The sequence below is a fragment of the Megalobrama amblycephala genome, linkage group LG11, assembly GCF_018812025.1.
Source record: "Megalobrama amblycephala isolate DHTTF-2021 linkage group LG11, ASM1881202v1, whole genome shotgun sequence".
NCBI lineage: Eukaryota > Metazoa > Chordata > Actinopteri > Cypriniformes > Xenocyprididae > Megalobrama > Megalobrama amblycephala.
In genome coordinates, this window is record NC_063054.1 from 25,949,270 (window position 1) to 25,976,687 (window position 27,418).

At 35.3% G+C, this 27,418-nt stretch overlaps 1 protein-coding gene across 6 annotated transcripts in view; it reads left to right on the forward strand.

The window, feature by feature from the left end:
* The window catches only part of LOC125278140 (pleckstrin homology domain-containing family G member 3), an 81,257-nt gene that overhangs the window by 44,923 nt on the left and 8,916 nt on the right, over nt 1-27,418 (forward strand). For 2 of the 6 annotated variants that reach the window (XM_048206981.1, XM_048206984.1), the window contains exons 1-13: nt 1,735-4,021; nt 8,313-8,770; nt 13,680-13,780; nt 21,100-21,169; nt 23,503-23,549; nt 24,832-24,982; nt 25,637-25,768; nt 25,897-26,079; nt 26,209-26,301; nt 26,814-26,900; nt 26,987-27,020; nt 27,137-27,232; nt 27,346-27,378. In XM_048206981.1, the coding sequence (XP_048062938.1) occupies nt 3,922-4,021; nt 8,313-8,770; nt 13,680-13,780; nt 21,100-21,169; nt 23,503-23,549; nt 24,832-24,982; nt 25,637-25,768; nt 25,897-26,079; nt 26,209-26,301; nt 26,814-26,900; nt 26,987-27,020; nt 27,137-27,232; nt 27,346-27,378 (1,585 nt within the window). In that variant the 5' untranslated portion in view covers nt 1,735-3,921. Of the gene's footprint in view, nt 1-1,734; nt 4,022-8,312; nt 8,771-13,679; nt 13,781-20,518; nt 20,565-21,099; nt 21,170-23,502; nt 23,550-24,831; nt 24,983-25,636; nt 25,769-25,896; nt 26,080-26,208; nt 26,302-26,813; nt 26,901-26,986; nt 27,021-27,136; nt 27,233-27,345; nt 27,379-27,418 lie in introns of those variants that run through there. The other 4 variants (XM_048206983.1, XM_048206982.1, XM_048206985.1 and 1 more) reach the window with 3 other exon arrangements.

Sequence of the window (27,418 nt, forward strand, 5' to 3'; positions counted from 1 at the left end):
CAGTCATTTCAGTTTGATAATCATGTTGATTTTTTTTTTTTTGTATCTTTCATAATTGGTTGGCTGATGTTGGATTTTTCATTTTAGACTCTCGTTTACACCTGTTAAATTTTGTATACTTTTGCAGTCATTTAGTGTTATTTAAAGCTGCTGTCCACAACTTTTTTTGTGTTCAAAATTGACAAAAATTATGTAATGAGAATGTACAACATGAATTCATTTTCCAAACCGTGTTTTTGTCTTACCCTGAATCATTATGGTACACTTATTGTGTTTAAGTGTTTTTCATTTCAGACCGGACTGGTAGGACCCGCCACAGAGTATCACAGTAACTGCGTGACTCGCCATAGACATACACAGAGAAAAGTAGCTCCGGCTACATTGTTCTTCCGCAAGACTGTTTATTAACCGCTAGAGGGCCAAAATCGTGGACTGCAGCTTTAACTTATAAAACTATAGCAATTAAATACAGCGAAAAATAGAAATACAAATACAAAAAATAGAAATACAACAACTGATTTATGCTGCACACATAGAGGCTTTAGGCTAATCATTTGGCAAGTATAGATACAGTCCTAGAGACAGAAACAGTGGCATGACAATGTTTGTCACAATGTCAAACACACTGGAGGGTTAGGAAGACAACAGTTTTTTTTTTTCCGTCATCCTATTCATATTGAATTCACAGTTTTAGAATTCTTTTCCAATATCCATTACAATAACAGGAATATTGTTGGATGTGTTATGGATTTGTGGTCTCCAGTTGGAGTGTTTGGAAAGCTTTTGTGAAGTTTGGCTTGACATTGTTTCTTTTTCCAGCACTGTCAGTCTTAACAGTTCTCTCTTACCATAACAGTAATTATCATACAAAGATCGCCAGTTGCCTCAGATTGTTGTTGTTTATGTTTTACTGTAATCTATTACCATGTGGTTCTTATTTAATCTTGAAGCGTTAGAAGGTTTTAAGACTGCGGCTTCGAATGTTTGACCACTGTTCATGATAAAACTTGGTTACAGTGACCAGTAATTTCTTAATTTATGTCAGGAGTGCAAAATAACATGCAAAGTAAATCAATAGTTATTGTGCATAGTTGAATTAATATTGATAAATTTACATTTAATATTTCTTTAGACAGAATCATTTCTAATAAATTTCCACTAAATTTTGCAATCCGATGAGCATTACCAGCTTCAACCGCTGGTTTTCCTGTTGCCCTCTCCTGGGGATCACTGATCAGAATAAAATGTTTACATTAGAAATGCTAAGAAGATATAGCGTTTAGCTTATAATAAGCTACAAATAATATATTTTTGCCTCATATGATTTTGACATATTTAATTTTTGGCAGGAATTAAAACGAGGCAGTGAGAGACAGAAGAACAGAGTGTTCAATGGATGCTGAACATGCCAATTGATCAGCTGACAAAACAGCTTTTCAAAAACACAGAAAAAAAAAAACATGTGAAATTACATGTGATCTAGGACCTTTATCCACTTTTTTTCATTTTCTTAATACTGTATCTGCTTCCAGTTATTTTAGCTGTACAAAAATGGTCCTGTATAATTAGACTGGTTTGTTTGTAGCTTGTAGAATTATTTGGTTTCCTGCTAAGATTATCATAGCACCTAAAAAGATTGCTTCTCGATCAAATCCTGGGCATTGATTGTGAATTAGAAAGACTGGTATTTATTTATTTATTCATTTATTTATTTATTTATTTTTAACTAACCTAAGTACCGGTAGTCTTGACACCCTTAGTATAAATATTAATGGACAGAACTGGCCAAGACCTGAGTCTATGATGTCCTCATGGCTTTTATGCCCCTAGGGACCGCTAGCCAGTTCAAAGCTAGTAATAGGTCACCAGTGACGTTTATCTTTTACCCCACTGGCTTCAGAGAAAGGCTAGTAAATGGAAAGCTTGCTTTTAACTCAGAACAGGTGAACTTTATGTGTCCTACACTCAGAATTCCAGGGCATACTGTTACATTTTAGTAGTTGAAATTTGACTATTTAAGGGATAAAAGGTTTATTAAAGGTGATTCTTTTTCTTTTATATTAAAATGCTTTCTCATACAGCTTAATATGCAGAGGTATTTCATGCAATTACAGATGCGGCATTTTGACTGTACTTTTGCACAGTTGAGAACACATTTCAAGAAAGAGTCTGAGTTTGCAATATATTTCCTCCTTCCTAGCTACCGCGAAAAACTCGCTCTGTCTGGATGTGCTTAAATGCACAGTAAGGATTCTTGTTGTATAGTCTATAACACATGTGCACTTCAATAAACCCAAAGAACACAGGTTAATGTGTTTACATGCCGGGAGAAATCAGGGTAAGGGGCAAAAATCTAGCTGTGTCAATTGGTTTATCAGTCGATCAGCAGCTGACTGCAGCATATTAGTATAATAAAACCAGCATGTAAAATGTCCCAGGCTCTTTGCCCTACCCTGCCTCATATTACAGTAACGTTAATAAAACTTAAATACATTAGCTTGTCCATGAACACGATTTCTGCCTGAGTCCCATTGGATTGCTCTCCATCGGCTGTGGAGGTGAAGAAAACAACTCCCATGATTCCCCACTCATCATGGCATCATCAAGCTATGCCTTTGTTATTGTTTTGAATAAGCAAACTCTAGTGGCAAAACTTATGTACTGTACTTTGCCTTTTAAGATATGTAATTTGTAGGATGTTTTAATGGTACCAGGATTTCTCATTTCATGAACCCTTTAAATCACATTAGCAAGTTCAACCAATTAATAATTACATTTTTTCATCAGTCTTTCTTCCATCATTAATGAGTAACTACACAGGAACAAATGAGTAACACAGTATTAACATCCTAGTAACTACTAATAACTAGCAACAAACTTCGGTTAACAAATTAGTAAGTAATAGCAGTAAATTAGTAAGTAATAGCAATAAATTAGTAAGTAATAGAATTAAATGCTGTAATTCACTATTAGCTGATCAATAACTACTATTTTTTCATATCTCCCAGAGAACTTCTACTACTATTATTTTATTGTGTTTTGTTGCAATGTGGATAAAGAGAGAATCTGTGGGGGGGAAAGTGGTATACTGGTTCTTTTATTTTAATATTTATTGTTCTGTGGATTGAACACATTTTTAGAGTGATTCTCAATATAATTGGCCTCCTTTTTTGACATGATCCAAACAAGAGCATGCGCAATTACTTTAGCCTCTCTGCTTATCTTGCTCCCTCTCTTTAAAAACTCCTTACTGGTCACAGCTGGTCTGGGGTCTTTTTTCAGTGGAGGGACAGACAATCCAAATGGAATTTAGAGCAGATAATCATGTGAGTTGCCCAATTCTTCACTTACAGATTTATCATATCAGTGTTGGTTTAATCTAAAACATTTTAAATCTTTCTAGTAATCTTGGATTTAAACAGTTCTTTGTTGTATTATTCCAAGTCTGTAAATTCATGGCAACCTGTAAATTACATAGATGTGGTTACTTAGAAATGAATTTTCACATCAAGTTGTATTGAGTCCAGCCACCTTTTCTTGTTCTTGGCAAATGAATACTTTGAAGGAAGAGACCTAGATGGGTTTTTCACTGCAGTCTTTGCATTCCTTAAGTCTTACTGTGCTACAAATGATTATCAGTTTCTCAACCCTTTTATGAGCACAGCCAAGCACAGTCATTAGGCCCTCCCTCCTTGTAAAGAGGCGTGCAATATTTGTTCACATGAGCTGGTGTGTAACAGTTGACTTTAAATCAGTTGAGAAACCAGTGCCAGTGTTGGACAGTACCTAGAAACCATATTGGGAAACACTTGAATGAAACTACAAAAAAAAAAGAGCATGAGAACATCAGAAAGAAACCTAGTGAGCTGGAGGCAAGTCGGCACCAATCCATAGTTTTTTGGGCCATTGTAATCTTGGGGAATGGTTCTCCAACCACATCTGAAAATTGCTACCATTAAGAGTATTTGGGAAGAGAGATGGTGGTTTACTGGATTTAATCTCAGGTTATCACAATGGTTTGGTAAGTCTAGAGGCTTTACTTTTACTCTTTGTGGGCTTTTTTGCCCTGAGTCACTTAGATTTAGATTTATTGGAACACTCAGAATTTCTACCTTTCAAGAAAAGGATTGAAGAGCACTGCTTTCAAATTCAGAGTCTTTAGAATCTTTAAGGTCTCTGACTAGAGGTCATTTAAAAATATAGGATTTATTGAAAACTTTTTGCGTTACTGAGTTTGTTTTGGTACATTCTTAACTAGCTTTTAATTTGGAAAGCTGGCAGGTAAAGCAATGCAGTAGTTAAGTCTTGAAATGATGAGTTTGGATGAGGAGCTGTACTCTGATAATAATGGTCTGATATTCCTGATGTTGTACAGTGCAAATCTACATGACCTGACCATTGTTGAAATGCTTAGTTGGTCATCAAACAATATCTTTGGGTTATTTGTTGTCCTGGTTGGTTTTAGTGTTGTAAACCCGAGTTGAACATTGATGTTGTGGTCAACTAATAAGTCTACAGGGATTACAAGGAGTTATAATCGCAAGGTGGAGCTGAGGATGACACTCCACTCAAGGCAAGATCAGTCATGATGTTGTCAGTCATTTTTCCTTGCCTAACTCAAATCCTCTAGCTTCAAACATAGAGTCCTTGGACCTGCTTTCTCAGCCAGGGATGCCAATCATCTGTAAATCATAAAAGTGTTATCGTAACCTGAGACCAGTCATTCCGAAATCCAAAGCCAATATGGTGGTTTATGTAATAACCACATGTGGCTCTTACACTGTAAAAGTACTTTAAGGTCTACATAGACAGCAACTCTGCGTGCTACACAAATTGTACCCCTTATTTGAACAGAAGATTTGACTAGCAGTTGATTCCATTGGAGTTCCACATGATACACTAAGCATAAAATGTGTAGTGTAAATTAGTCCATTTTAATTAAATAAGATTGAATTATTTCAGTTGTTTCTTCATACTGAAAGACCAACTGAACATCCAGTCAAGACACTGTACAAAATAGGAGTTAGTCTCAAACTGTAGGACATTTATTCACACAAAGCAGTTTGGCTCAATAAATGTGATTTAAAAAATGAAGCCATATTATTTGTTTTATTGACTTTGTGGCATTGTTTATTTGTAAATGCTTGTCCATTTCCATAGGCTAATTCTTTTTTTACACACACAATATCATTGACCACCCTCCAACGGTTTGGAGATATAGAGGTGAAAGTCCAGTTCAAGGCATAAATGGGATGGGCTGGCAGGAGACGCCAGTGCTGTTCGAAAGTGTTTACTTTCAAAATGCTCGTATGGAAATGAAGGGCAAAAAATGGGTTTCCTCCCTCTGTCCTGCTGTTGACCTCGAGATTACTTTTATAGGCTGGGAGACAGTGACTCTGAGCAAGTATGGGTTTATTGTTTGTCTGTCTTTTGACAGGTTTTTATGAATCTTAATTTGGACTTTAAGAAAGTGCTTTTAAGAACATATCTGTGAAGGCTGTAATTGAATGAGAAACTCTTCATATCACAGGTTAAATGAGGTACATATTAAAAATGTTCTGCATAATAAATCAGTTATATATGGTGGCCTTCCTCTGGTAGATCTACACAGATTATTTTCTTTTGTTTTTGCAGTATTGTCCTTTTGTTAGGTTCAGTTCTGATCAATGTGGTTGTGAGATCATTGCCTAGTTATGTTAATATGCTTTGCATTATTACTTGATCAGATGCCATGCATTAAACTCTTACTGTTCCTAATCTTTTGACATGCACAAAACATGATTTTCAAAAGGCATGCATGCATTCCTGTCATATCAAACTGAATGGTAGTTTTGGATGAATGTCTGTTGTGAATTTCTGTTCGCAAATGTGTCTTTCTTGCTAACATATTTATCATGTGCACAGTTTGGGAAAGTATGAGTAGTTTCATGTTTAACCAGATATCAACCTAATTAAATAGGACTTTCTTAATACTTATTATTTGATTGATCTTTCAGGTAAATGTTCAATTTTGCAGTCATGGCAGATATACCCATGTATATCTATAACGTCATCTCTTTGTAAATCCTAGAACTGATAATACCGTGCCATTTAGTTTAAGAACAGAGTAATAATTTTGTTGTCTTGCTTCATAAACTATGTGTTGTGTATTGTATATTATGCAAAAAATATTACATAATAGCTAAATGATACACAAGTCCTATACAGAGTCTGACATGGAGATTTCATAGGATGGGGTGTGCAGATAACTACAATCATTGAGTAAGACACTTATTTGTTTTGTTGGGCTGTCTAGATATGTCATGTACTATATTTCATGATTTTTATAGAATTGTGTTGAATGTCATGAACAAATACAGAGTTCATAAAAGTTAGTTAGGGTTGAATAGTATGACCAAAATCTTATATATCATTACATGTTAATTTTCACACGCAGATGGTTATTTCGCGAGCACCCAGCTTGATGAAATTAAAGGCACAATTCCATGTCTGTGGCCATAATGACACCTGCAGTGATTACTGAGCTGTAATGAGCTGAATAGAAAATGACTATTTAATAGCTTAACATCAGTTCACAAATTAAATATACACAAAATCTGAAAATTGTTGCTGCTTTCTTGTTCAAGTCCTAATTGCTTAAACTTGAGATTTATACATGGTTTTAATAAATGTAAAATACAGTACAAGTACTGCACGATATACCAGTACTAGAGAGGTATCGCGATACCCTGCTATTAAAAACGGTACGATATGAAATTTTATTAGTACCGGTACTTTAAGAATGACAGGATTCTAATAAGAGCTGTATTTCTCAATTTTCGTCAATGTATGAAAGCAGTAATCAGGACATCTGTGCAGAGCTTTGCTTCCACTACCTGCAGGGAGTAAAATATATCCGTGCAGCGCATGACAAAGAAAGCAACAAAGAAACATTCATGCATGAGAAAATAAGCGCACGCCGCCACGCACCGAAAGCCACATATAGATAGCATGCAATCACAGCTTCAGGTATCTTTTGTCGATTATTGCCTGTGAATGGTCAAAAATGTTAAAATGCACATCCTGGCGAATATTTACGTAAACAGTCAACTGAGTCGGGAGTCTTTACTAGTGAACAAAACATTTGAGAAGGAAATAGGATGTGTTCCAGTGTAGTGGGTCCATGCAAGTCTTAAAGTGACAGTAGCCTAATAAACCAAAATAGAAAATCACCCAATACTTGACTGAATAACTTATATATTTTTATACTTATATATTTTTTTAAGAATCAGTTTATACTGATGTACTTGAATGCTACTATTAAATAGACCTACTGTAACCTGCCTACCTGAAAAATGTGAAGCCCTGTTTATTTCATTTGTATGTTAAATAGAATGTCATATTGTTTGATTTCATCTTTGCTTTAATAACAGAGATAAAATAAAATAACTATGTTGTGATTTATAAAATTACATTTAAAAAAAATAAATAAATAAATTACTCAAAATGAAATAAGATTTTGGTCATGTCATTTGGTCATCCCTATCCCAACCTGTTCAGAATATTAGCATGATTGATATTTGATAATGTGATTGTTGCAAACATCACTGTAAGAACGTTCACACTGTGGCATGTTTGTTTATTTATTTATTTATTTTTAAATAAAGGGGAGGGAATGGTCAAAAAGCAGGCCACGAACACTCTGGACAAGTGATGAAAAGTGGAAAAGTGTTTTTTAATTTATAATTTATAAAACAATGAATAGTTAATAGTTAATTAAGTTCTATCATATTATTCAATTACTTTTACAGTTTTAGTTGTTTAGTATCGTGACAACACTATACAGTACATTAACATAAACATAAAAAATACCATTCCACTGGTTCTTTTTTGCCTAAACCAGCAATTAAACTAAAAGTGTTTTATATCAGCTACTCTTACATTTTCACACAGTAATACATCCCAGTGGATTTTAGAGGGGATCCATTTTGTTACCATTTGTAATTTAAGACTAGTGTTCTATTGGAAAAAGTAGTTTTAAAATCAAATGTGGTGATCTTTAAGATAACAGCATGGTGACTTTTGGCTACTTGTGTAATAATTAGTATTTAAGTCATTTCAGTTCAAATATTGTTGCCCTGTTAAAAATATATCATGCTTTGTTGTTGGTTTGATTGCTTCTATTGTTCTCCTCATTTGTAACTCACTTTGGATAAAAGCATCTGCTAAATGATTAAATGTAAATGTGTGAGAAATGCATTGTGATTGTCCACAGTGTGCAGATAAATCACTCTCTGTGTACCTCTATCTCTTATTTGCCATTTCTTCTTTAGAATCACCTCGGTTGTCCACCGCGTCTGTTGGCAGTAATGATCGGGCCTCCACTGCTACGCTGTCCGATTGTTCTGACTTCACAGATGTCCAGAGGCCCGTAAGCTTGGTCTCCACCATCTCATCCGGGTCTGGTTCCTCTCGGGACGGCGTTCTCCTGTCAGGTACCCCATCTGCTGGTGTGCCCATTGAAGACAATGTGGATCTGGAGTTAACACCTGCTGCTGATTTAAATGAGACTCAGGGCACTAATCTCGCCCAAGCATCCTGTCACTTTTTCCAGCAAAACAGCAGCAACACTGTTAACAACAACAACAGCTCCTCCGTTTCCAACACTTTCTCTCCATTTGCTGCCAACACCATGGCACCCAACCCTGAGCTCACCTACTTGGACCGTGTGGTCATGGAGATCATTGAGACGGAGCGGATGTATGTGAGAGATCTGCGGAGTATCGTAGAGGTCAGCATGAGTCTTAAACTTTCCAAACATTTACAAACAAATAGGGCTGGGACGATACATCAATTCTCAATCGATGCAATGAATCTGGATCAATCTTGATATTTTCTCTCTCTAATCAATTCTGAGCTTAGTTTTAACAGCAGATGGCGTTCTAGGCTAGTTTTTAACAGCACACTCTCAAACGCTCATGAAGAAGACTGCTGGACAGCGCTTGTGCGTTCGGCTGAGTCATGTAAGTGGTTAAATATACTTGCACCTTGGCTCAGAATGCCTTTATGATGCGAGATTTGTAATTCGCTTCAAACTTTTCGAACTTTATGAATGATTATTTTAGGTTTAAGTGGTGTGTGTAAAGGAACTGGAAGCAGGCTGTGTACGTGTGTTTCTAAAGCACGTATAGTAGTGCCATCTGCTGTTTAAAAACTAAGCTCAGAATCGATTCGAGAGAGAATCGTGATACATCGGAAAATATCAGAATCGCTCCAGATTCTACGTATCGCGAATCGAGATTTGATGTATTTTCCCAGCCCTACAAACAAATGCTTGTTTTCAAGTGTCAATCGATTAAAATGTGCAAAAATGTAATAAATTACATGATATGGTAGATTAATTAATCATATAATAATCACAGTTAATCACATATATCAAGATTTACTGAGAATGAAGATGAAGATAATTGAAAAATGAAGATAATCTAAAGCAACACATTGTTGTAGACAAGTAAATCATTCATTAGTTATTATCAAATCATTGACTATAGTCATTATATTGTAGGCTATAAATTTTACAGTTTAGTTTGTCTGAGGTATACTTGGTGGCAAACTGCAATTTTGTAATTGTTGGTCTGTGTAAACAAGTAAGGTATTTCACAATGTGAATTTTTCACTCTACGATTATTGTCTGCTTAAAAAAAAAAAAAAATCATGATTTCTAAGTTTATCCGCAAATTTACCTTTTATGTAAGAAGAAATACCCCCACAAACTCTCTAGAGTTAATTTCAGAGTTTTTGGACACTAAGCGGCTTTCCTGGGGTAAATAGCATGTGATATTACAATAGCAAAAGCACAATAGTAATTGATGTTGTTCACAAGCAGTTTTATTGACGTTTTCAACGGTTGAAACATGATTACATTATGCATGATACATTTCAGTAAGTTGCATCTTTCAACATTCCTTCTGAAGTTCATTCATATTTATTTCATGCTATAACTAGTAAAGAGAGATGATCAGTTCACGTGCACTCCGTGTTGCCTAACATGCCACATTATAGAGGATCAAAAAGACTCAAATTCATGTTTTTTAATGTTTTTAACTGTAGCTTCCAAATTTTTATGATTTAATAACTGTAAACATTTTAATCATGGTTAATTGTGAAATCAGTTAATCCCTAGTACTAGATGGATGTCTTTGGCCATTTCTTTGTTTGATGTTTAAGACGTCGTGTTGAGTTTTAAGTAGTAAAATTTTTAAAAACACACCTGAGACCCTGCTTTCAGTTTTCTTTTCAGTCGATCCCTTTACTTTGCGTTAAACCTTTAGAGATTATTCATAGTCATTTTGACATGATGAATTTCTACACTTCTTGAAACAAAACCCAGCTCAGAAACTGAAAAAAGCTGTTTTTTGCCCCTAGTGTAGAAAGTTGTAGTAATAGATTCCTTGCAGAATTTCCTGAAATGTTGTGCTAATGAACACTGTTCAACATATCACACATCGGCCATGATGGAGTTTCGCTAAAAATACTTTTTTAGAAAGATGGCACATTTCTGGAGCTTTGCATGTGAAATGTCAACAGTGAAGATTACAAAAATGAATACATTTGTGTATTATTAATTAATGACAGAATTTTCATTTTTGGGTGACCTGACCCTAATGACTGATTTGAATATCACTACTCAGTTATTTACTTAGAGTTAGCATGAAATGAAAATATTTTCAAAAAGCATGTTATTGATCTTATTGTTAATGATTCATCTATGCATACGTCTTAATTTTTTTTTCTTAATTTTTTGAACTTGTAATTTCATTAAAATATAACTCGATCTTCTGGTGAAACAACAGACTTCTCTCTGGTGATGTATTCCGGATTTCTCAAATCGTTTAGTCTGCTTAAACCCTGCCCCTTTCTTACAATCACCTGCAAGCTTGCATTCAGAGCTGCATCCATCCGTACAACAACTGAAGAATAGAACCATGTCCCAACCTTACACAATACAGTAGAAAAGATCTGCTGATACATCCGTTACATTGCAGCTTTAAGCTGATTATTCCATTAGGAGGTCAGTTCAGTGCACTGGCGTCAAGATGGGTGTGTGGTTAAACCCATCAGGTCATATCACGTCTCATACTTCATGTTTAATTCCCATGCTACTTTATTCACACTTGAGTACATTTTTTCTTTAGTTGTTGAGTGCATTTGAAGTGTAGGAATTGCTTATTATGACTTGTTAGCAGCCAGGCATCCTGTGCACTGGGATTATCACGTTATATAACAACAGGTTTGACAATTGGATTGTGCCAGCTTGAGTCCTCCAAGTACACAACACAATGTCATACAGCTTGAAGTGAGATTACGAACAGTCATGAGGTGTAAACATAAAACGCATTATCACATGCTTAAGTTGAGTTTAAAAGGACCACATAAACATGCATCACAATATCATTATTTATTTAAAAGTATACACTTTGAGAGAATTTAACACATTTAAATTTTAATTTATTTGAGAAAATGAGTGGACGGATACATGACACAGCCCTGAGATCATGCAGTCTGTGACTTCGGGGGTGCTCTAAATCCTGCCACACCATAAAGCAACTCGCATAGTTTTCCATTAAATTACAGTTTGTCCCAAATCATTGTTATTGTACTCACTGACTTCACCCATAGACAATTTTTCAGTAACAAGTATTTTGTTGTTTGACAGATAGAAATTGCATAATACAGCCTTATTCTGATATTTCCATTTGTGCTGTTGCACCATTGTTTTTTGTATGTTTGTTTTTGTTTTTGTTGTTGTTTTCAAATTTATAACAAGTATCCGATTCCTGAACTTAACTATCAAATTCCAGAATTGGAATCGATTTTCGATTCCCAACCCTAGTTAAAATGTTTTCTCATATCTCTGCCTTAGTATGCAGAGACTAAAAGAATCCTGACCAATCGACACCAATGACGTGAGATTGATTTGGGTCAGTCTGTTTGGCAGGCAGTCATTTAAAAAAAAATGTCAACCAATCAGTGTAAACCTGCATTCTTTCTAACAGCTTGACACAATCAATCAGTATCTAATTGCTCTTTACCCGAGCCTCATCTGAACCTTGCAGTTTATTCTACTGAAGGACTGTGTAAGGATTGATGCCAAATGTGCTTACATATTCTCAACCTAGTGTCATTTCTGTCTGTGGGATTACATTGAAGCTATTGGAGTGAAGGGCTTCAGCAACTGTCACATGCACAGAGAGAGCCGAATTATGTAATCCATTAAGGGAAGGAATTAAGGATTTATATTAGAGATGGACACTCTACTTATATACCCAGCACTAAATAAGGCCAGTGTCTGATCAGAGCTCGAAATAAAGTGTTTTAGTGGCTTATAGTGGACGTCATCATTTGATATGGCTTTTGCAAATTTGCAAATTTTAAATACATTATAGTTTTTGTGAAATTCTACAGACCCTGATGTTAATTGTGGGTGTATAAATCTTGTTTACATCCAGCTGTCCTAATTTGTATTCTAATTGTACATTTGAAATCAGCCATCAAAATGATAGACTACTATGGAGTAAATATATAAAATGTATAGAAAGTATAGAATTTGGTTTAGTACTTTTATGCTGTTTGTTTTAAATTAAGCCATCATTTCAGTCAGTGCTTATATAAAAAAAAAAAAAAAAAAAAGCAAAAGCTTATTCTAATTAATATACTTACCCTTTTTTGTGATAATCATGGAAATCAAAGTGGCGGCTCTAGGACTTTTTTCAATGTGCTGTATTTATTGCATTTTATTTATTCATTTTCTTTTAATTTATTAAAAAAACTATACATTTATATGGTCACATTGTAAAGTGTGCACAGTTAGTAAAGTTACTAAAGCACACAGCAGTTAGTAGTAGACATATATTATCAATTTCACTCAACACCTCTTTATTATTTTATTATCTTACCAGCTTTGAATAAATAACTATTTATTAAAGGCTGGTGACTGACAGTCCCACCTACTGGCCAGTAATGAGCCCTTCACACAGAGTGCTTTTGTGCTTTTAAAATGTGATAAAAATGGAAAAGACGCATGGTCTGGAGTCACGTTTTTAAAACTTGTACTTCTTTTATCTTGTCTCATTTTAAAAACGTGGCACGACAATCTGAAAAAGCAAACAAGACACAACGATCAAAGATAGCTAGGGTGAACAATTTGCAAAAATGTATAATAAAATCTGCATTATTTGACATTATATGAATCTTCAGAAACATCACAGGCTTCGGACAGTACATCAGGCGTTTATCTTCTGAGTTATTCTAAAATGTGTCTGAAGTCTGCTGTGTTTTTTTGATATTAAATTCACCATGAAATCAAATAATTGAACAATTCTTTTCTTTTTTATAAATGATTTTTCTATGCACATCCTTTAAAAAAAAAAAAAAAAAAAAAACATATGTCCTCGTAATCTTTTAAAGGGTTAGTTCAAAAATGAAAATTCTGTCATTAATTACTCAACCTTGTGTCATTCCAAACCTGTAAGACTTCCGTTATAATAATATAATATAATATATTTTTTAAAAAATTGTTTTTTTAATGTTAGTGACACTAAGTGTAAACAGGAAAGTCTTAGGTGGGCTGTGCTGGTGCTATGCAAATTAGCCCTGCCCTGCTTTCATGCAAGTCAAAAATATTCATATTTCTCTTGCAGGATTACCTTGCTCACATTATAGACACTGGAGATCTTCCCATCAAGCCAGAACAGGTGTGTGCTCTATTTGGAAACATAGAGGACATCTATGAGTTTAACAGGTAAGAACTCATTCATTATGGCAGCCCAATCAACCAACACCAGCACCAAAAAGTCAATTTATTGACTGTTTTGTTATTTTTATTTATTTTTATTGTATTTATTAAAGTGTGTACAGACATAGGAATGCAACACCTTTCCATAGATTTTGTGTACAAAGAAGTATCTTAATTTTGCAACATTTTGATGTTATTTTAATTTCTTATTTGATAACAATGGTGAATAAAGGCCTGTTCACTTTACACCAAGAATGAGAACTATAAAGATAACTTTATTAGCATCCACACCAACAGATTATTTTTATTGTAAGCGCGCACTGCAGTTATGTCGTCTGCTGAGCTGAAGCTCATTCCTTACTCCTAGCCCTGGAAAACGGACAAATACTAAATTTCTGAATCTTCACAGACTCAAAATCTGGCCTTTCTAACACTGAATCTGTAAAGACTGACTACCCCATAATTGTAAGTATCTAAGCTAAAATACAGCTTTTATACAAGAAAAACTTAATTTTACCTGGTTTATCTGGTAACGAGAAAGCAGACATCACTGCAAAGGAGGCTCTCAACTTGAATATTTGAGAGTGTCAAATTTCACCCTCTGACCAGTAATAAACTCTTATATTAATAAGTCGCAGATGGAATAGAATGAATTCCATGGAAACAAGTTACATGAAATAATTCCTAGTATAAGAAGGTTTTTTAATAATTTCAAATCAAGGTATGATCACTTGGTGACAACTAGTAAAAACTAGGTGCTATTTAGGTCACATGGTTATTTACTGAAAGGTGAAACAACCATAATGCCTTTTAATCAGAGAAATGTTTAACTGATATATTTAAAAATGTACTACCCGAATGTATTTTAGAATTTGTATCTTGTTTCTTAAATGTCTTATATAGTTATTTGTTTTATTGATTTTTATTGACTTTGGTCTCACCATATAACCGTATAATAAATAAATAAATAAATAAATAAATAAATAAATAAATAAATAAAAAATAATATAAATAATAAATAAACAAATGTCATCTGCCGCTTTAAATGCTGATGACTCCATTTGTTCCTCTTTGTCATTACCATATAGCTATATCGTATGGTGTGAACTTCCTGAGTCATAATAAGAACAATTAATAAAACTTTATAGTTATCATGTCCTTGATGTGAATGGCCTTTAATACTTTGTTATTACTCAGTTTTATTGTAGAAACAATAACTTTGAAATTTTGATGGAATCTCTGCTAACTTTTTTGTTTTAGCTAAATTTCTGAATCTTCACAGATGGACATTCACTTTTAGTTAGTGTTGCAATGTAGAAATATTTAGCTCTGATAGGAAAACCAAAAAAAGAGCAGTGTATCTTATCACAGTATGAGTAATATTTTACAGTAATAATCTCATCGTATACTTATTTTGCTGGAATTGAAATTAACAATTATTTATATATTAAAGTTGGCAAGAAATGGAAGTGGCAGTAGTCTTTTCTTCCATATTGTGACATCTCTGAGTGAAACGGCTTCTTGAACAAGAAAAAATGTAGGGTGGGATTCAGGACTTAATTTATTAAATTTATTGGATCACTGGATGGTTGTGGTTTGCTATTGCTGTGATCTCATGTGAGTGACAGGTTGTCCCACCCTTGTGCCAATAAAAACGTCATCACAGAAGAGAAGGGAGGAGAAGTTATTTTGATTAAATATTATGAAAAAATAATAAAGTGCTGGGATAAATCATTAATAATAATCAGTGATATAATAATCACTGCAATATCCCATAAAAAATAAGAATTGTCCATTTTAATTTCGTTGTGTCTGTAAATATGTGATTAGACTTACTTGTGTACATTTGTAGCGAATTAAAAACTTATATATTAGGGCCCGAGCACCAATGGTGTGAGGACCCTATTGTAATTGCTCAGTCAATTATTCTTCTTCTCCGAAATTAATCTTATTTTTGAGGGCCTAAACATGCTCAAAAACTCATGAAAGTGGTGAAAATTTACATCTGATATGGGTTTCAGAATTAGGTGTGGCAAAATGGCTCGATAGCACCACCTACAAAATTTCAATTAAGCGCCCTTCACATACAGGTATGAAATTTGGTAGACGCATGTAACAGCCCAATACCTGCAGCAAAGCCCCTGGGTGCAAAATCTGAAAAACCAACAGGAAGTGTGATATTTTGAATTTTCTCTGCAAAATTTTTGCAGTTTTTGCCATTTCCAGACATTGTACTTTAACAAACTCCTCCTAGAGCTGTAATCAGATAAACATCATATTTGGTCAGTCTAATCTAAAGGCCTTTGCGACATTAAATTGCGAAGATCTCTAGAGTTTTCGTTGAAGGGAGTGTCCGTGGTGGCCTAACAAAGTTTGATGTTTCGCCATGAAACAGGAAGTTGTAGTAACTCGGGTATACAATGTCCGATCTGCCCCAAACTTCACGTTTTATTAGAGTCCTGGCCTGAAGACATCTACATGGCAATATTCAGTTAGTCATAGTGCCACCTGCTGGCAACAGGAAATGGCATGCTTTACACTGTAATTCACTCCCAGAAACACATTTAAATATGCCATGAAGTAACAAACATGTTAGAAACACATTAAATAATGCAACACTTGGCTAAGTGCTAAAGTACATTAACGCCACAAAACAGGAAGTTGTTGTAACTCAGGCATACAATGTCCGATCTGCTCCAAACTTCACATGATTGATAATAGTCCTGGCCTAAAGACATCTACATGGAAATATTCAGTCACAGTCAGAGAGCCACCTCTTGGCAGCAAGAAGTGTAACATGAAACTGCATTTATTTTGTCATATTGTTTTTTAGTTTGTTTAAACAAAAAAAAATCATCCTCAGTTGTCTCAGACCTTATTCTTACTGTTGTTTTTTATGGAACGCATTCAATACAACTATACAACAACAATAATATAATAGTAGTAATAATAATAATAATAATAATAATAATAATCATTTATTATTACTGAACTTCATCTCTGCAAGTTCAGTGTAAAAAAAACTTTTATTATGCCAGAAAGACCAGGGGAAAACCTTCAGCTTCTCATTTGATTTACTGTATAGCAATTCTTATTACAAGATTGTTGTCATGTTGTGTTTTCTCAAATTCACATTATAAATGGCTAAAACTCACTGCACTTGACTTTGCAATTTTTACTCATGTTGGGCATTTGGTGCTGGCAGAGTGTTCATTTTGCACTTTGTATATAACTATTATTGAGCTTCGAGTCACTCTTACCTGTATGCCTAAATATTTTTTCAGTCGCACATAGTCCTCATTTTTATTTACAAATGACTAAGTGGGTCATAATTTTGTAGCTTTGTCCACCTTTGTAATGCATGTTCCTTCATACGGCACAAAATTGGCATGTACAATGGTGCTTATGTTTACACAGAGCCCCTTTGTTCAAGAATGCTCCCTGCTTTAACGTGATCTGAAAGAGAAAAAGAGAAGGGAGAAACCATTATACCAGTGGTTTTCAATCCTGGTCCTCGGGGACCCACCGCTCTCTTTTATCTGAGAGAGAAATCATTTGAGATATGAAATCATTCATCTTTAACTTCATAGAGCTCTCTCTTAACGAGCTGATGATCTGAATCTGGTGTGTTAAATTAGGTATATGTAAAAAAAATAACAAAGCTGTGAGTCACCAGGACAAGGATGGAAAACGTCTAGGTTACGTATGTAACCAAGTTCCCTGAGTAGGGGAACAAGACACTGCTTCCAAGTTGACCGTGCCACATCTGCCTCCACTCCATCACATCTAGTTCCTCAGAACTAGAGTGGGCCAATAGCATGCTCTCTGCCGGACCGGAAGTGGCTGACGAGTGGGCTTCCTGAGTGGGCAAACTCAATCTGCGAGCCCCACAATCACAGTCGCCACGCTGCCTTGGCAGCAGTGGGACCTGAGCTGTGGGGTGCAGACACCTGACTCCCATTCCCCATAAAGAGAGCCAAGCGGCAGTGGAGCGTCTTCACTGTGAAGTCGTCACAGTGAGCACAGCCAGATCCCTCGAGGGCTGACTGAGCTTGTTCCGCTCTTAAACAAATGATGGAAAAATCATGTGTCATTTAGTGTAATAAACCTCACACACAGCATAACACATCTCCCGAATCTGCTGGTCATAGTTTCTTTTTTATTAAACTCCTGACAACAGACATACAAACAGATATTCACACATACACAAACAAACGGCTTCCTGATGACAAGGAAGCTGATGACATCTTCTCTAGGCATCCTTTTATAGTCAGCTGATGCGCCTGTTATGTCACCTGACTGCGGTAGCCAATCAAGATTGTAGTGTATTCACATGCTTGAGACACAGGCTCACGCGAAGAAGCATTTCTATATCGTCAACTTGGACACAGTATAAAAGTTCCACTTTGAAAGGGAACCACTGCACTACACTGTCTAATAGCTTATCTGTAGAGATGTTCCGATACCCCTTTTCCATTCCCGATACCGATTCCGATACCTGAGCTCAGGGTATCGGCCGATACCGAGTACCGATCCGATCCGATACCTGGGTGTGTATCTGTGTGTGTGTCTATATATATATATATATATATATATATATATATATATATATATATATATATATATATATATATATATACTACTAGCCCTGTATGAATTGATAGAATTATTTATGGTGTGCTTCAGACTTATCCCTTAATAAAACAAGAACAAAAACATACAGTAAACTAGAGTGTTTTTATTATCTGACATACATTTGTCAGTTATATTATTTATTTATTTTAAGTGAAAATGCAGCCACAAATCTAACACTGTAAACTGAAAAAGGTATATTAGTTTTACAATATAACTATAAAAACAGTGCAACAAATAAATCTAGGAATATAATTATATAAGAAAATAATCTCTTTAAAACTTGAAGTCCAGATTCAGAAACTATTTTGTTAAATAAAAATCTCACGTTTTCGACGACTGACAGCAGCTGGTCATCCAGAACAATAAACCCGACAATTTTGTCGGTTATCTTTATTTGTCTTTTGAAAACTTTTCTCTTTGTTTGAATGAAGCTGGCACGCCTCATCCTTCTCCATCTTAAGCGCGTCAAACGCCCGAATCGCTCAATTCGCACCGCGTCATTCACGCGAATCGCGCCGCAGGAAGTCAATTCGCGTCTTTGCATTGACTTAACATGTAAATCACTCGCGCTTATCGCTTCATTCGTGTCTGGTGTGAACGCAGCATTAGCCTTTATGTAACCATCGTGTTGCGCGGGGTGACGCATCTTCAAATGCTTTATTAAGTTATTTGTGTTAAAGTTGCCAATACTTGTGTCACTCGAAATTGCAGCATTGCATATGAGACATGTCGCCGTTTTACTGGTCTGAAATACTGCCAAACAGCAGACATAATGCTAGCGCGTTTTCACTTCTCCGCTGCTCTAAACAGTGGTTGCTTGTGGCAACACAGCACAACTTCCTGTGTTTGCATTCTGAGCCACGAAGAAGAATTAATTTCCGATTTGCTGCGTTAAGCAAAGATAGCGGGCACAACTAGGTATTGTTTAAGAAAATGGTATCGGATCGGTACGTGAGTTTAAATACTCGCCGATACCGATGCCAGAAATTTTTGTGGTATCGGTGGTATTTCCGATACTAGTATCGGAATCGGAACAACCCTACTTATCTGTCTTAACAAAATGTTACCAATTGATACATTTTCTCATTTAATTTCTCATGACTCCTTTTCATATTTTAATTTACATGCATTTATATGCATTTGTTAGATGTTTTGATTGAAAGTGATTTGAAGTGCCAGTATATTTAGCCAGTATGTGTGTTCCCTGCGAATCAAAACACATGACTTTGCCAATGATAGTGTCTTGCTTTACCTGAGCTATAGGAAGACTGAAACATTAAAGACCCCAAGAAATCACTTTACTGGTGCACTTTTCTTCTTTCTGTTGACATTTTCTATTGGAACATGATTTCTGTGGCACATATTGATGGACTTTTCAAATAGCCAATAGGCTTTAGGTAGGCCACAGGTACAAGAACCATGATTTGTTCGACAAAGAGAAATTCTCATATATAGAACAATTATTTGGACAAAAATCTGTGTAGTGAAAAATGGTCAATTTGATCATCAATATTTTTGGTCCATTTTCCGGTAAGGTGCTGTGACTCAAGGTTAAAGATTCCACCGAGATGTGTGTTATTTTTCTGTCAGGTAGTAGTGACATTTTTTGCATGCTATTCCATATAAAACATTTGATTCTGATTCCAGTTCACATGGATCTGCATAAACGACTAATAATTCTGTATTATGCAGGCTAGACAAGTAATTTGGCGATGTCACTTTGTAAAGAAAGACTACGTGTGCGCACATACACATTCAAATACACATACCTATAGACTAAACAAGTAAATGACTGGCAAGAACGCATTAAAAGTGTTCTGTTTTCAGTTAAAAAGGTGTCATTTAAGCGGCCCCTAAGTTAATAATTAATGATTTTTACAACAGATGTCATTCAATAAAAAAACTTACTTTAGCTTGATAATAACATTTTCCTAGAGCTTCTGTAAATCCAAAACAATCTCTGTCCATTAATTTTCCTATTATCTCCTATTATGTATTGTAAAAAGCGCTATATAAATTTAGATGACTTGATTTGACTTGACCTTTCTTCACCTAACCAGTTATTAGTCCATTGTTTTTGAACGTAATTGTCTCCTCACCTGTTGTCAGGTGTTGGGCTACCCCAGAGTGATACTTTTCTCCTCAATACCATACAGTAAGTAAGTGAGTGAATGATTGTCATGTTTCTGTTTGTCCTTCATTACAAATGCATGACAGAAAATGTGGACATAATTTCCTTTGTTTGCTGTGGTGTGATGTCAGCTAACCCCTGAGTTGCGCTTTCAAATCCATTTTAAACATGGATTGAACCTAAATATGAACAGGAGATTCAGATTTCTTATACTAGTGGCAAAGAGAAGGTGTCTTTTATCATGGCAAGTTTTTAAAAGGAATAAGCCACTTACCAGTGTTCATCACAGTGATTTTACTATTAAGGAGATTTAAGGCTCTCCTTAAACACACTTATGGACACATATATAGATTTGTAAGAGATGTTCTTTTCCACGGACCATGGATAAGAGGATGACTGACTTGGCTTCTTTTCTGTATCACAAGGCCTTTTGCCAGCTTAACGCTATAATGACCTTATGAGTTTTTCTTTACAGTGTGCAGAGCATGTGGTGTTTTAATGAACATTAGTTTGATGTTTTGGGGTTTGTAAACATGTTTTCTCTCTTTCTTTTTTTTAGTGAGCTGCTTCAGTCACTGGACATGTGTGACAATGATCCTGTGGCCATTGCCAGATGCTTTGTGATCAAGGTGAAGTTTAAACTGGCTCAGTACCTTTTATGGCTTAAGATCTGATCATATTTCAATAATATGTTTATGTGTGTAACTAAACAGGAAATATAATAAGTGTTATGGTTTATGGGTACACTGTGTTGCTTTTTTTTTTTTTACAAAATTTATATAATGAGAAAGTACATCATGAATCCATCTTCCAAACCACGTTTTTGTCTTATCCTAAATCACTACGGTATGTCTGTAATAAGTGTTTATATTCCTACTATTTTAAACTGCGCAGGACGACACTCACTGAGGAGTAGCCCAGTACCTGCGTGACTCGTTGTATACATAAACAGTGACACAGTGTTGGGGGTAACGAGTTACAAAGTAACGGATTACAGTAACGATATTACTTTTCTGGGTAACGAAGTAAAGAAACGCATTACACTAATAATATTGGTAACTACACTACTTTACTAGACTATAGGAACGCGCTTTCCTGTGTTACCCAAGCTGTGTTTGCCTGTGTGTAAAGTTCTGTCTGTTTAAGTGGTGCGTGCATGCGTGTGCCTGTATGTGTGCCGTTGCCATAGAAATCTGCTGGAGCGGGAAATGGAGTGAGACAGGGGGTTTCGGCAGGCCCGGCGCCACGAGGGGGCAAAAGGGGGCATATTGCCCCCTCAGATCTGATTTGTGCCCCCTCAGTTTCAATTTGTCCCCTTTCACCCGATCGATTTTAACTTTTTTAACGTGTACGATAACACCGGTGTGATGAGAACGCTCAATACGCTAAATTCAAACCTGCTTTCCCGCTGCTGGCGCTGAGCCAGAGATTGACGCGCTCTGTGCTTTTCATATTTCACAACTAAGTTTTCAACCATGTTTATTTGAGGTTTCAAACGTTTGAATGAGGACTGGGCTATATATAAAAAAGACATTTATAGTTTGTTAAATGCAGATTCCATACACTCATATGGAAGCTGCGATAATCCTTTAAAGTTTACTCTCTTATCCCAGTTCACCAGCCACTTACGTTTATTTCGGGAAAAAATGATGAATTTATGTAATGTAAATCCGACAGATCCTCTGTTTTATCAACTAACATGATCATTATAAAGGTGTTTAAACAAAACACATTCACTTCCACATATATGACAATCGGAAAATATCATATAATTCATGATATAGTTAACAAGTTTGTGAATATTTTAAGTAAAAAAGGAAAAACAAAATAAACGCGATACCTGTAGCTTGGCTGCATGACGCGTCGCCAAGGAATGAATGTAAAATAATGTTCTAAAAAAACAGGGTTTCCCAAACGGGGGTTCGCGAGGGAATTGCAAGTTGATGACAAGCAATTAATTAAATTATACTTAAATCATTACAAATCAAACAAATCGACTAAATAATAATCAAATAAAAAAAAAACTAAATTTGGCAACAAAACTTAATATTTTATTTCTTTATTTTGCATGTGACCAAGTTACAGAACTGAACGCATCTGCTCAATTCAAAGTGGGCTGAACGAGAGTCGCACTTCACTTTGCCCATTTCGCCTCACCTTTGACTGAGCGCCTATTTAAGCGAGTTTGTCTGTATTGTTTTGTTGTTGGGTTTTTTATTAAGAATAATAATAAACTCATCATTAATGAACCCATCATTAAAATGCATTCACTGGCGTTCATAACCGTGTGCGTGTCCACTTGCGCGGTGCCGTTATGAATGCCCGTGCGGCCGTGAGCATTATACTTTCACTTTTGAATTAGCGATTCAAAGCCTGTGTTTTGAAACTTGTGTGTTGACACCATTTTAAAATGACCCCACAATAGTCTTCTTTATCCTGTTGTTTCTGGATTTTACGGTGAGGCATATTTCTTTGTGCAGACTGGGTTATTGTTCTTTCATATGGTTCAATATTTATACAATAAACTCTATGCAGAAAGGTTAAGTGATGATAGGGCTATGATGTTTGTCCATGTATCTACACGGTAAATTAAGAAAAAGTAAAGTAAAGTAATAAGTAGTGAAGTTACTTTTCAAATGCAGTAACTAGTAAAGTAATCTCATTACAATTTACAGAAGTAACTAGTAACTAGTAACTAATTACATTTTTTGAGTAACTACCCCAACACTGCAGTGACAGTAGCTCCGGCTACAATGTTCTTCCACTAGATGCTTGCAGTTTTGTTTATTAACTGCTAGAGCGCCAAAAGTTACATAGTGTACCTTTTAATCATTAAATTCTTCATCTTTACATGGAAACAACCTAGTCTCCAGAAGAACAGTGTGCTATGTTTGCATTGTGTGATGTGAATGTGTACTGTTGAGAAAAGCATTTACTGACTTTTTTTCCTCCCTGTATTTAGCGTGAATATTTTGACATCTACACACAATATTGCACCAACTACCCAAAGTAAGTTGCAATAAATGACCAAAGTAACGCATAATGTATTATATTGAAGAGTCTTTGGCTAGGTTGTCAGATTAATGTGGTTTCCTACATAAAAGAAAAGCACAATTGGTTTCTTGGTAATATTATTTACAATAATATGATGCTGTCATTTTTGTTTAACCTTGGACTTGGCAGCTAATGCTAAAGTTAATTAAAAAAAACAAAAAAACAAATACTACTGTGATGTGTATTTAAAACTGTAGTTTATAATTTTAATACACTATAATTTTTTAACATTCCAGTATTGAGAATTTAGGGCAGAGATGCCCAATCCAGGTCCCGCCATTAATACTGTTTATCACAGCAATTAGATATTTTTTTCTTGTTTTCTGTAAAAAAAAAAAAAAAAGTGAGTTTCTGCTTAAAACAAGCAAAATTATCTGCCAATGAGGTAAGAAAAATAATCTTGTTTCTGTTTGAAATCTTGTTTCTTGTTTCTGTCCCAAACAGAAACAAGATTATTTTTCTTTAAAAAAACAAACAAAAAAACAATTAAAACATAAAACATTTATAAAAATAAATATTTTTATAAAATACTAAGTGTACAAAGTCCAATTATTTCTCTGGTAAAGCAGCGTGCAGCTCTTCATTAAGATTGAAGACGATCGCCTCGTTCAAATAATGTTGCACAATTAAAATGAAAAAACGACACACACTGCATCATGTAAGTATAAATAAACTAAAAGTTTTAAAGTTTGACGTTTATTTTTGAAATAGTTTAGTTCAAATAAGTTTAATTTCTTGTCAAAACAATGTCTGTCGATTATTTTCTGACAGCCACACAGAGAGATGGGCAGGGATTTATATAACGCCGCCCTCTGAATGTAGATACGATGGCTGGATTGTGTTTATATTACAATGAGATCCGATCACAATGAGTCCTCGACTACCTCTGGGCTAGGACACGCTGATTGGATAACATTCCTATCAGAAGTGTGTTTACACTTGTATTTTAAATGTGTATGTGGACAACATCCGGATACAGGTCGCATGTTAATGCCAAGTGTAAATGCAGCCATAGAGTCTCTAATGTTCTGAACCTGTAGGTTATCTTTACAGTATGTGCTGCTCAATACTGCTGTTTGAAGCATTATTTATTTCCCTTGTAAACTTTTACTCATTTATAAATTATCAGAGGGTTATTATTTAATGTTGTATGTGAGTTACTCTTATCGTTTGTATAGTGACATATTTGTTAGTGTGTACTGTGCTGTTTTTTTCACCATTCATACTCTCTCCTTAGCTCTGTGGCTGCTCTAACAGACTGCATGAGAAACAAAACTCTTGCCAAGTTCTTCAGGGAGAGGCAAGCTACTTTAAAGCGATCTCTGCCTCTGGGATCTTATCTTCTCAAGCCTGTCCAGAGGATCCTCAAATATCATCTGTTACTTCAGGTTAACCAACCATTCCCAGAATAATACTATAATAGAATAGAAAAGGCTTCAAATCACCTGCTTTGAGCAATGCTTCCATTATTATACATGATCATTTTTGTTGGGTTATGATAGTTTTTTTTTTCATTGTATATTGTTACATTGTGCTACACCTCTTCTTGTGCAGAAAAGGGCTAGATCAGTGGTACTCAACCAAAATGGATCACAGGTCTGTTGTGATAGGAATATGGACAACAGGGGATAAAGAATGCAAAATGCATAAAAGGAGCATTTAGAGGGAAGAAAACACTACCAGCATTGTTGTTGGCATCAAAGGCTGTGTGTCCAATCAAATCTACAGTATTTTAGTGCAAATACATTGATCAATTTATAAGAAATCACACTTCTGCTGTTGTTTATACAATTACAAAATTGTTCTATTTAGCCTATGTTATGTAAAAAAAAAAAGTGCATCTCATGGGCCTATACAGTTCATGGTAATTTTAACAGGTGTTGTGATTATTTATGGACAATTTTGGTAATGTTAGGTCATTTGAAAAATCTGGCTTGTGAAGCAAAGATTGTAAATATGAAGTTAATGGTTATTGTTTTTTTGTTGTTGTTGTTGTTGTTGTTGTTTTGTTTTTTTTTTTTGATGTGTCCTTTATATTGTAGGAGATTGCCAAGCACTTTGATCCAGAGGAGGAGGGTTATGAGGTGGTGGAGGAGGCCATATACACTATGACTGGTGTTGCATGGTATATAAATGACATGAAGAGAAAACATGAACATGCTGTTCGTCTTCAGGTAGGCTCACAAACACAAAAAAAAAAGTATGTGTTATGTGCATGTTTCACAGCTCTTGTTTGTTTTCAGCATATTTAATTAAGATATGAACCAATTTACAATATCTGTACTTCCCTCATCTATCTCAGGAAGTCCAGTCTCTGCTCATAAACTGGAAGGGACCTGATCTGACTACATATGGAGAACTGGTTCTCGAGGGCAACTTTCGTGTCCATCGTGCCAAGAACGAGCGTACACTCTTTCTCTTTGACCGCATGCTCCTCATCACCAAACGAAGAGGAGAACATTATGTCTATAAGACCCACATTTCGGTATGACAGCTTCTGCATTCGTAGCGAAGTACTAATTTTTCCATTCACGTCTAGTCTGAACAGTCAGCTCTAATGTGAAGTTGCCATGGAAATTGTTGTTTTCTCTCTTGTTTCTCTTTCCTCATGCAGTGCTCAACTCTCATGTTAATTGAGAGTGCCAAGGACTCGCTATGCTTCAGTGTCACTCATTACAAGCATCCCAAACAACCTCATACTGTCCAGGTGTGTCTTCAAAGATTTGTGTCTTCACATGAATAAAAATCTTTTATTTATAAAAGGATAGTTCTGCCACTGTCATGTTGATACAAACATTTTGTTTACACAAATGCAGAACTCTTTAAAAATTCTTTACGCAGCCCTTGCCATACTATGACATAGTGACTATGTCTGTCTAGAAACAGAAAACACAGAAAGTCTTATAGAAAAAGTCATTCCTCAGTGCTTTGGTCATCTGAAGTGGTAAGATAGTGATATGACACTGCAGACAAAAAAAATATTTTGCTCTTTTTCACACAAAGCTATCCATATGGCTTCAGAAGACTGTCCATATAACTGTGGACTACTTTAATGATGTTCTTGTTGGAGCTTGACAGCTCAAGCTCACAATGAACTGTCATTGTGATGAAAATTCTGGAATAGGGTCTGGAAAACATGGAATGGCATGATATTGAGTAAATAATGAAAGAATTTTTTTTTTTTATTGAACAACTCATTTAATAGTTGATTCTCAATAGGCTAGAACAGTGGAGGAGAAAAAATTATGGGCTCATCATATTAAACGGCTCATTCTAGAGAACCATCAGGCTGTGATACCACAAAAGGTGTGTAATGATTAAATAGCCTATTCTTGGGTTTTGTATTTGAAAACACAAAATTCAATTTGACATTTTGGATGTTTCTCTTTTAGGCAAAGGAAGCAATCTTGGAGATGGATTCTATTTGTAAGTATTTAAAACCACTCATGAACACATTTCATGTTTCATACCTTTAGTTTTTTAAACAAGTGTAAAAAATAATCATGGGCCTGTTTTTTTTTTTTTTTTTTATAAAATTTAAGACAAAAAGTATAGGTACAGCCCTGAGAGACTCAAAAAGTCTGTGTCGTGCCAGTCAGAGGAGTTTTCTAACTCTAGACAAGGCCGGAGACAGTCAGGTAGGTGCCCAATACACTGTATATCTTGCAATTATAAAACTTATTAAAAAAAATCTTGAAATTATTTTATTAATTTACATTTTCCAATGGACTGCTACTTCATTTTCCACCAGAACCGTCTAAAGAGATCTTGAAGAACACTACAGGTAAATCTGCATGTGTCCATTCTGTTCTAACTGGATATAA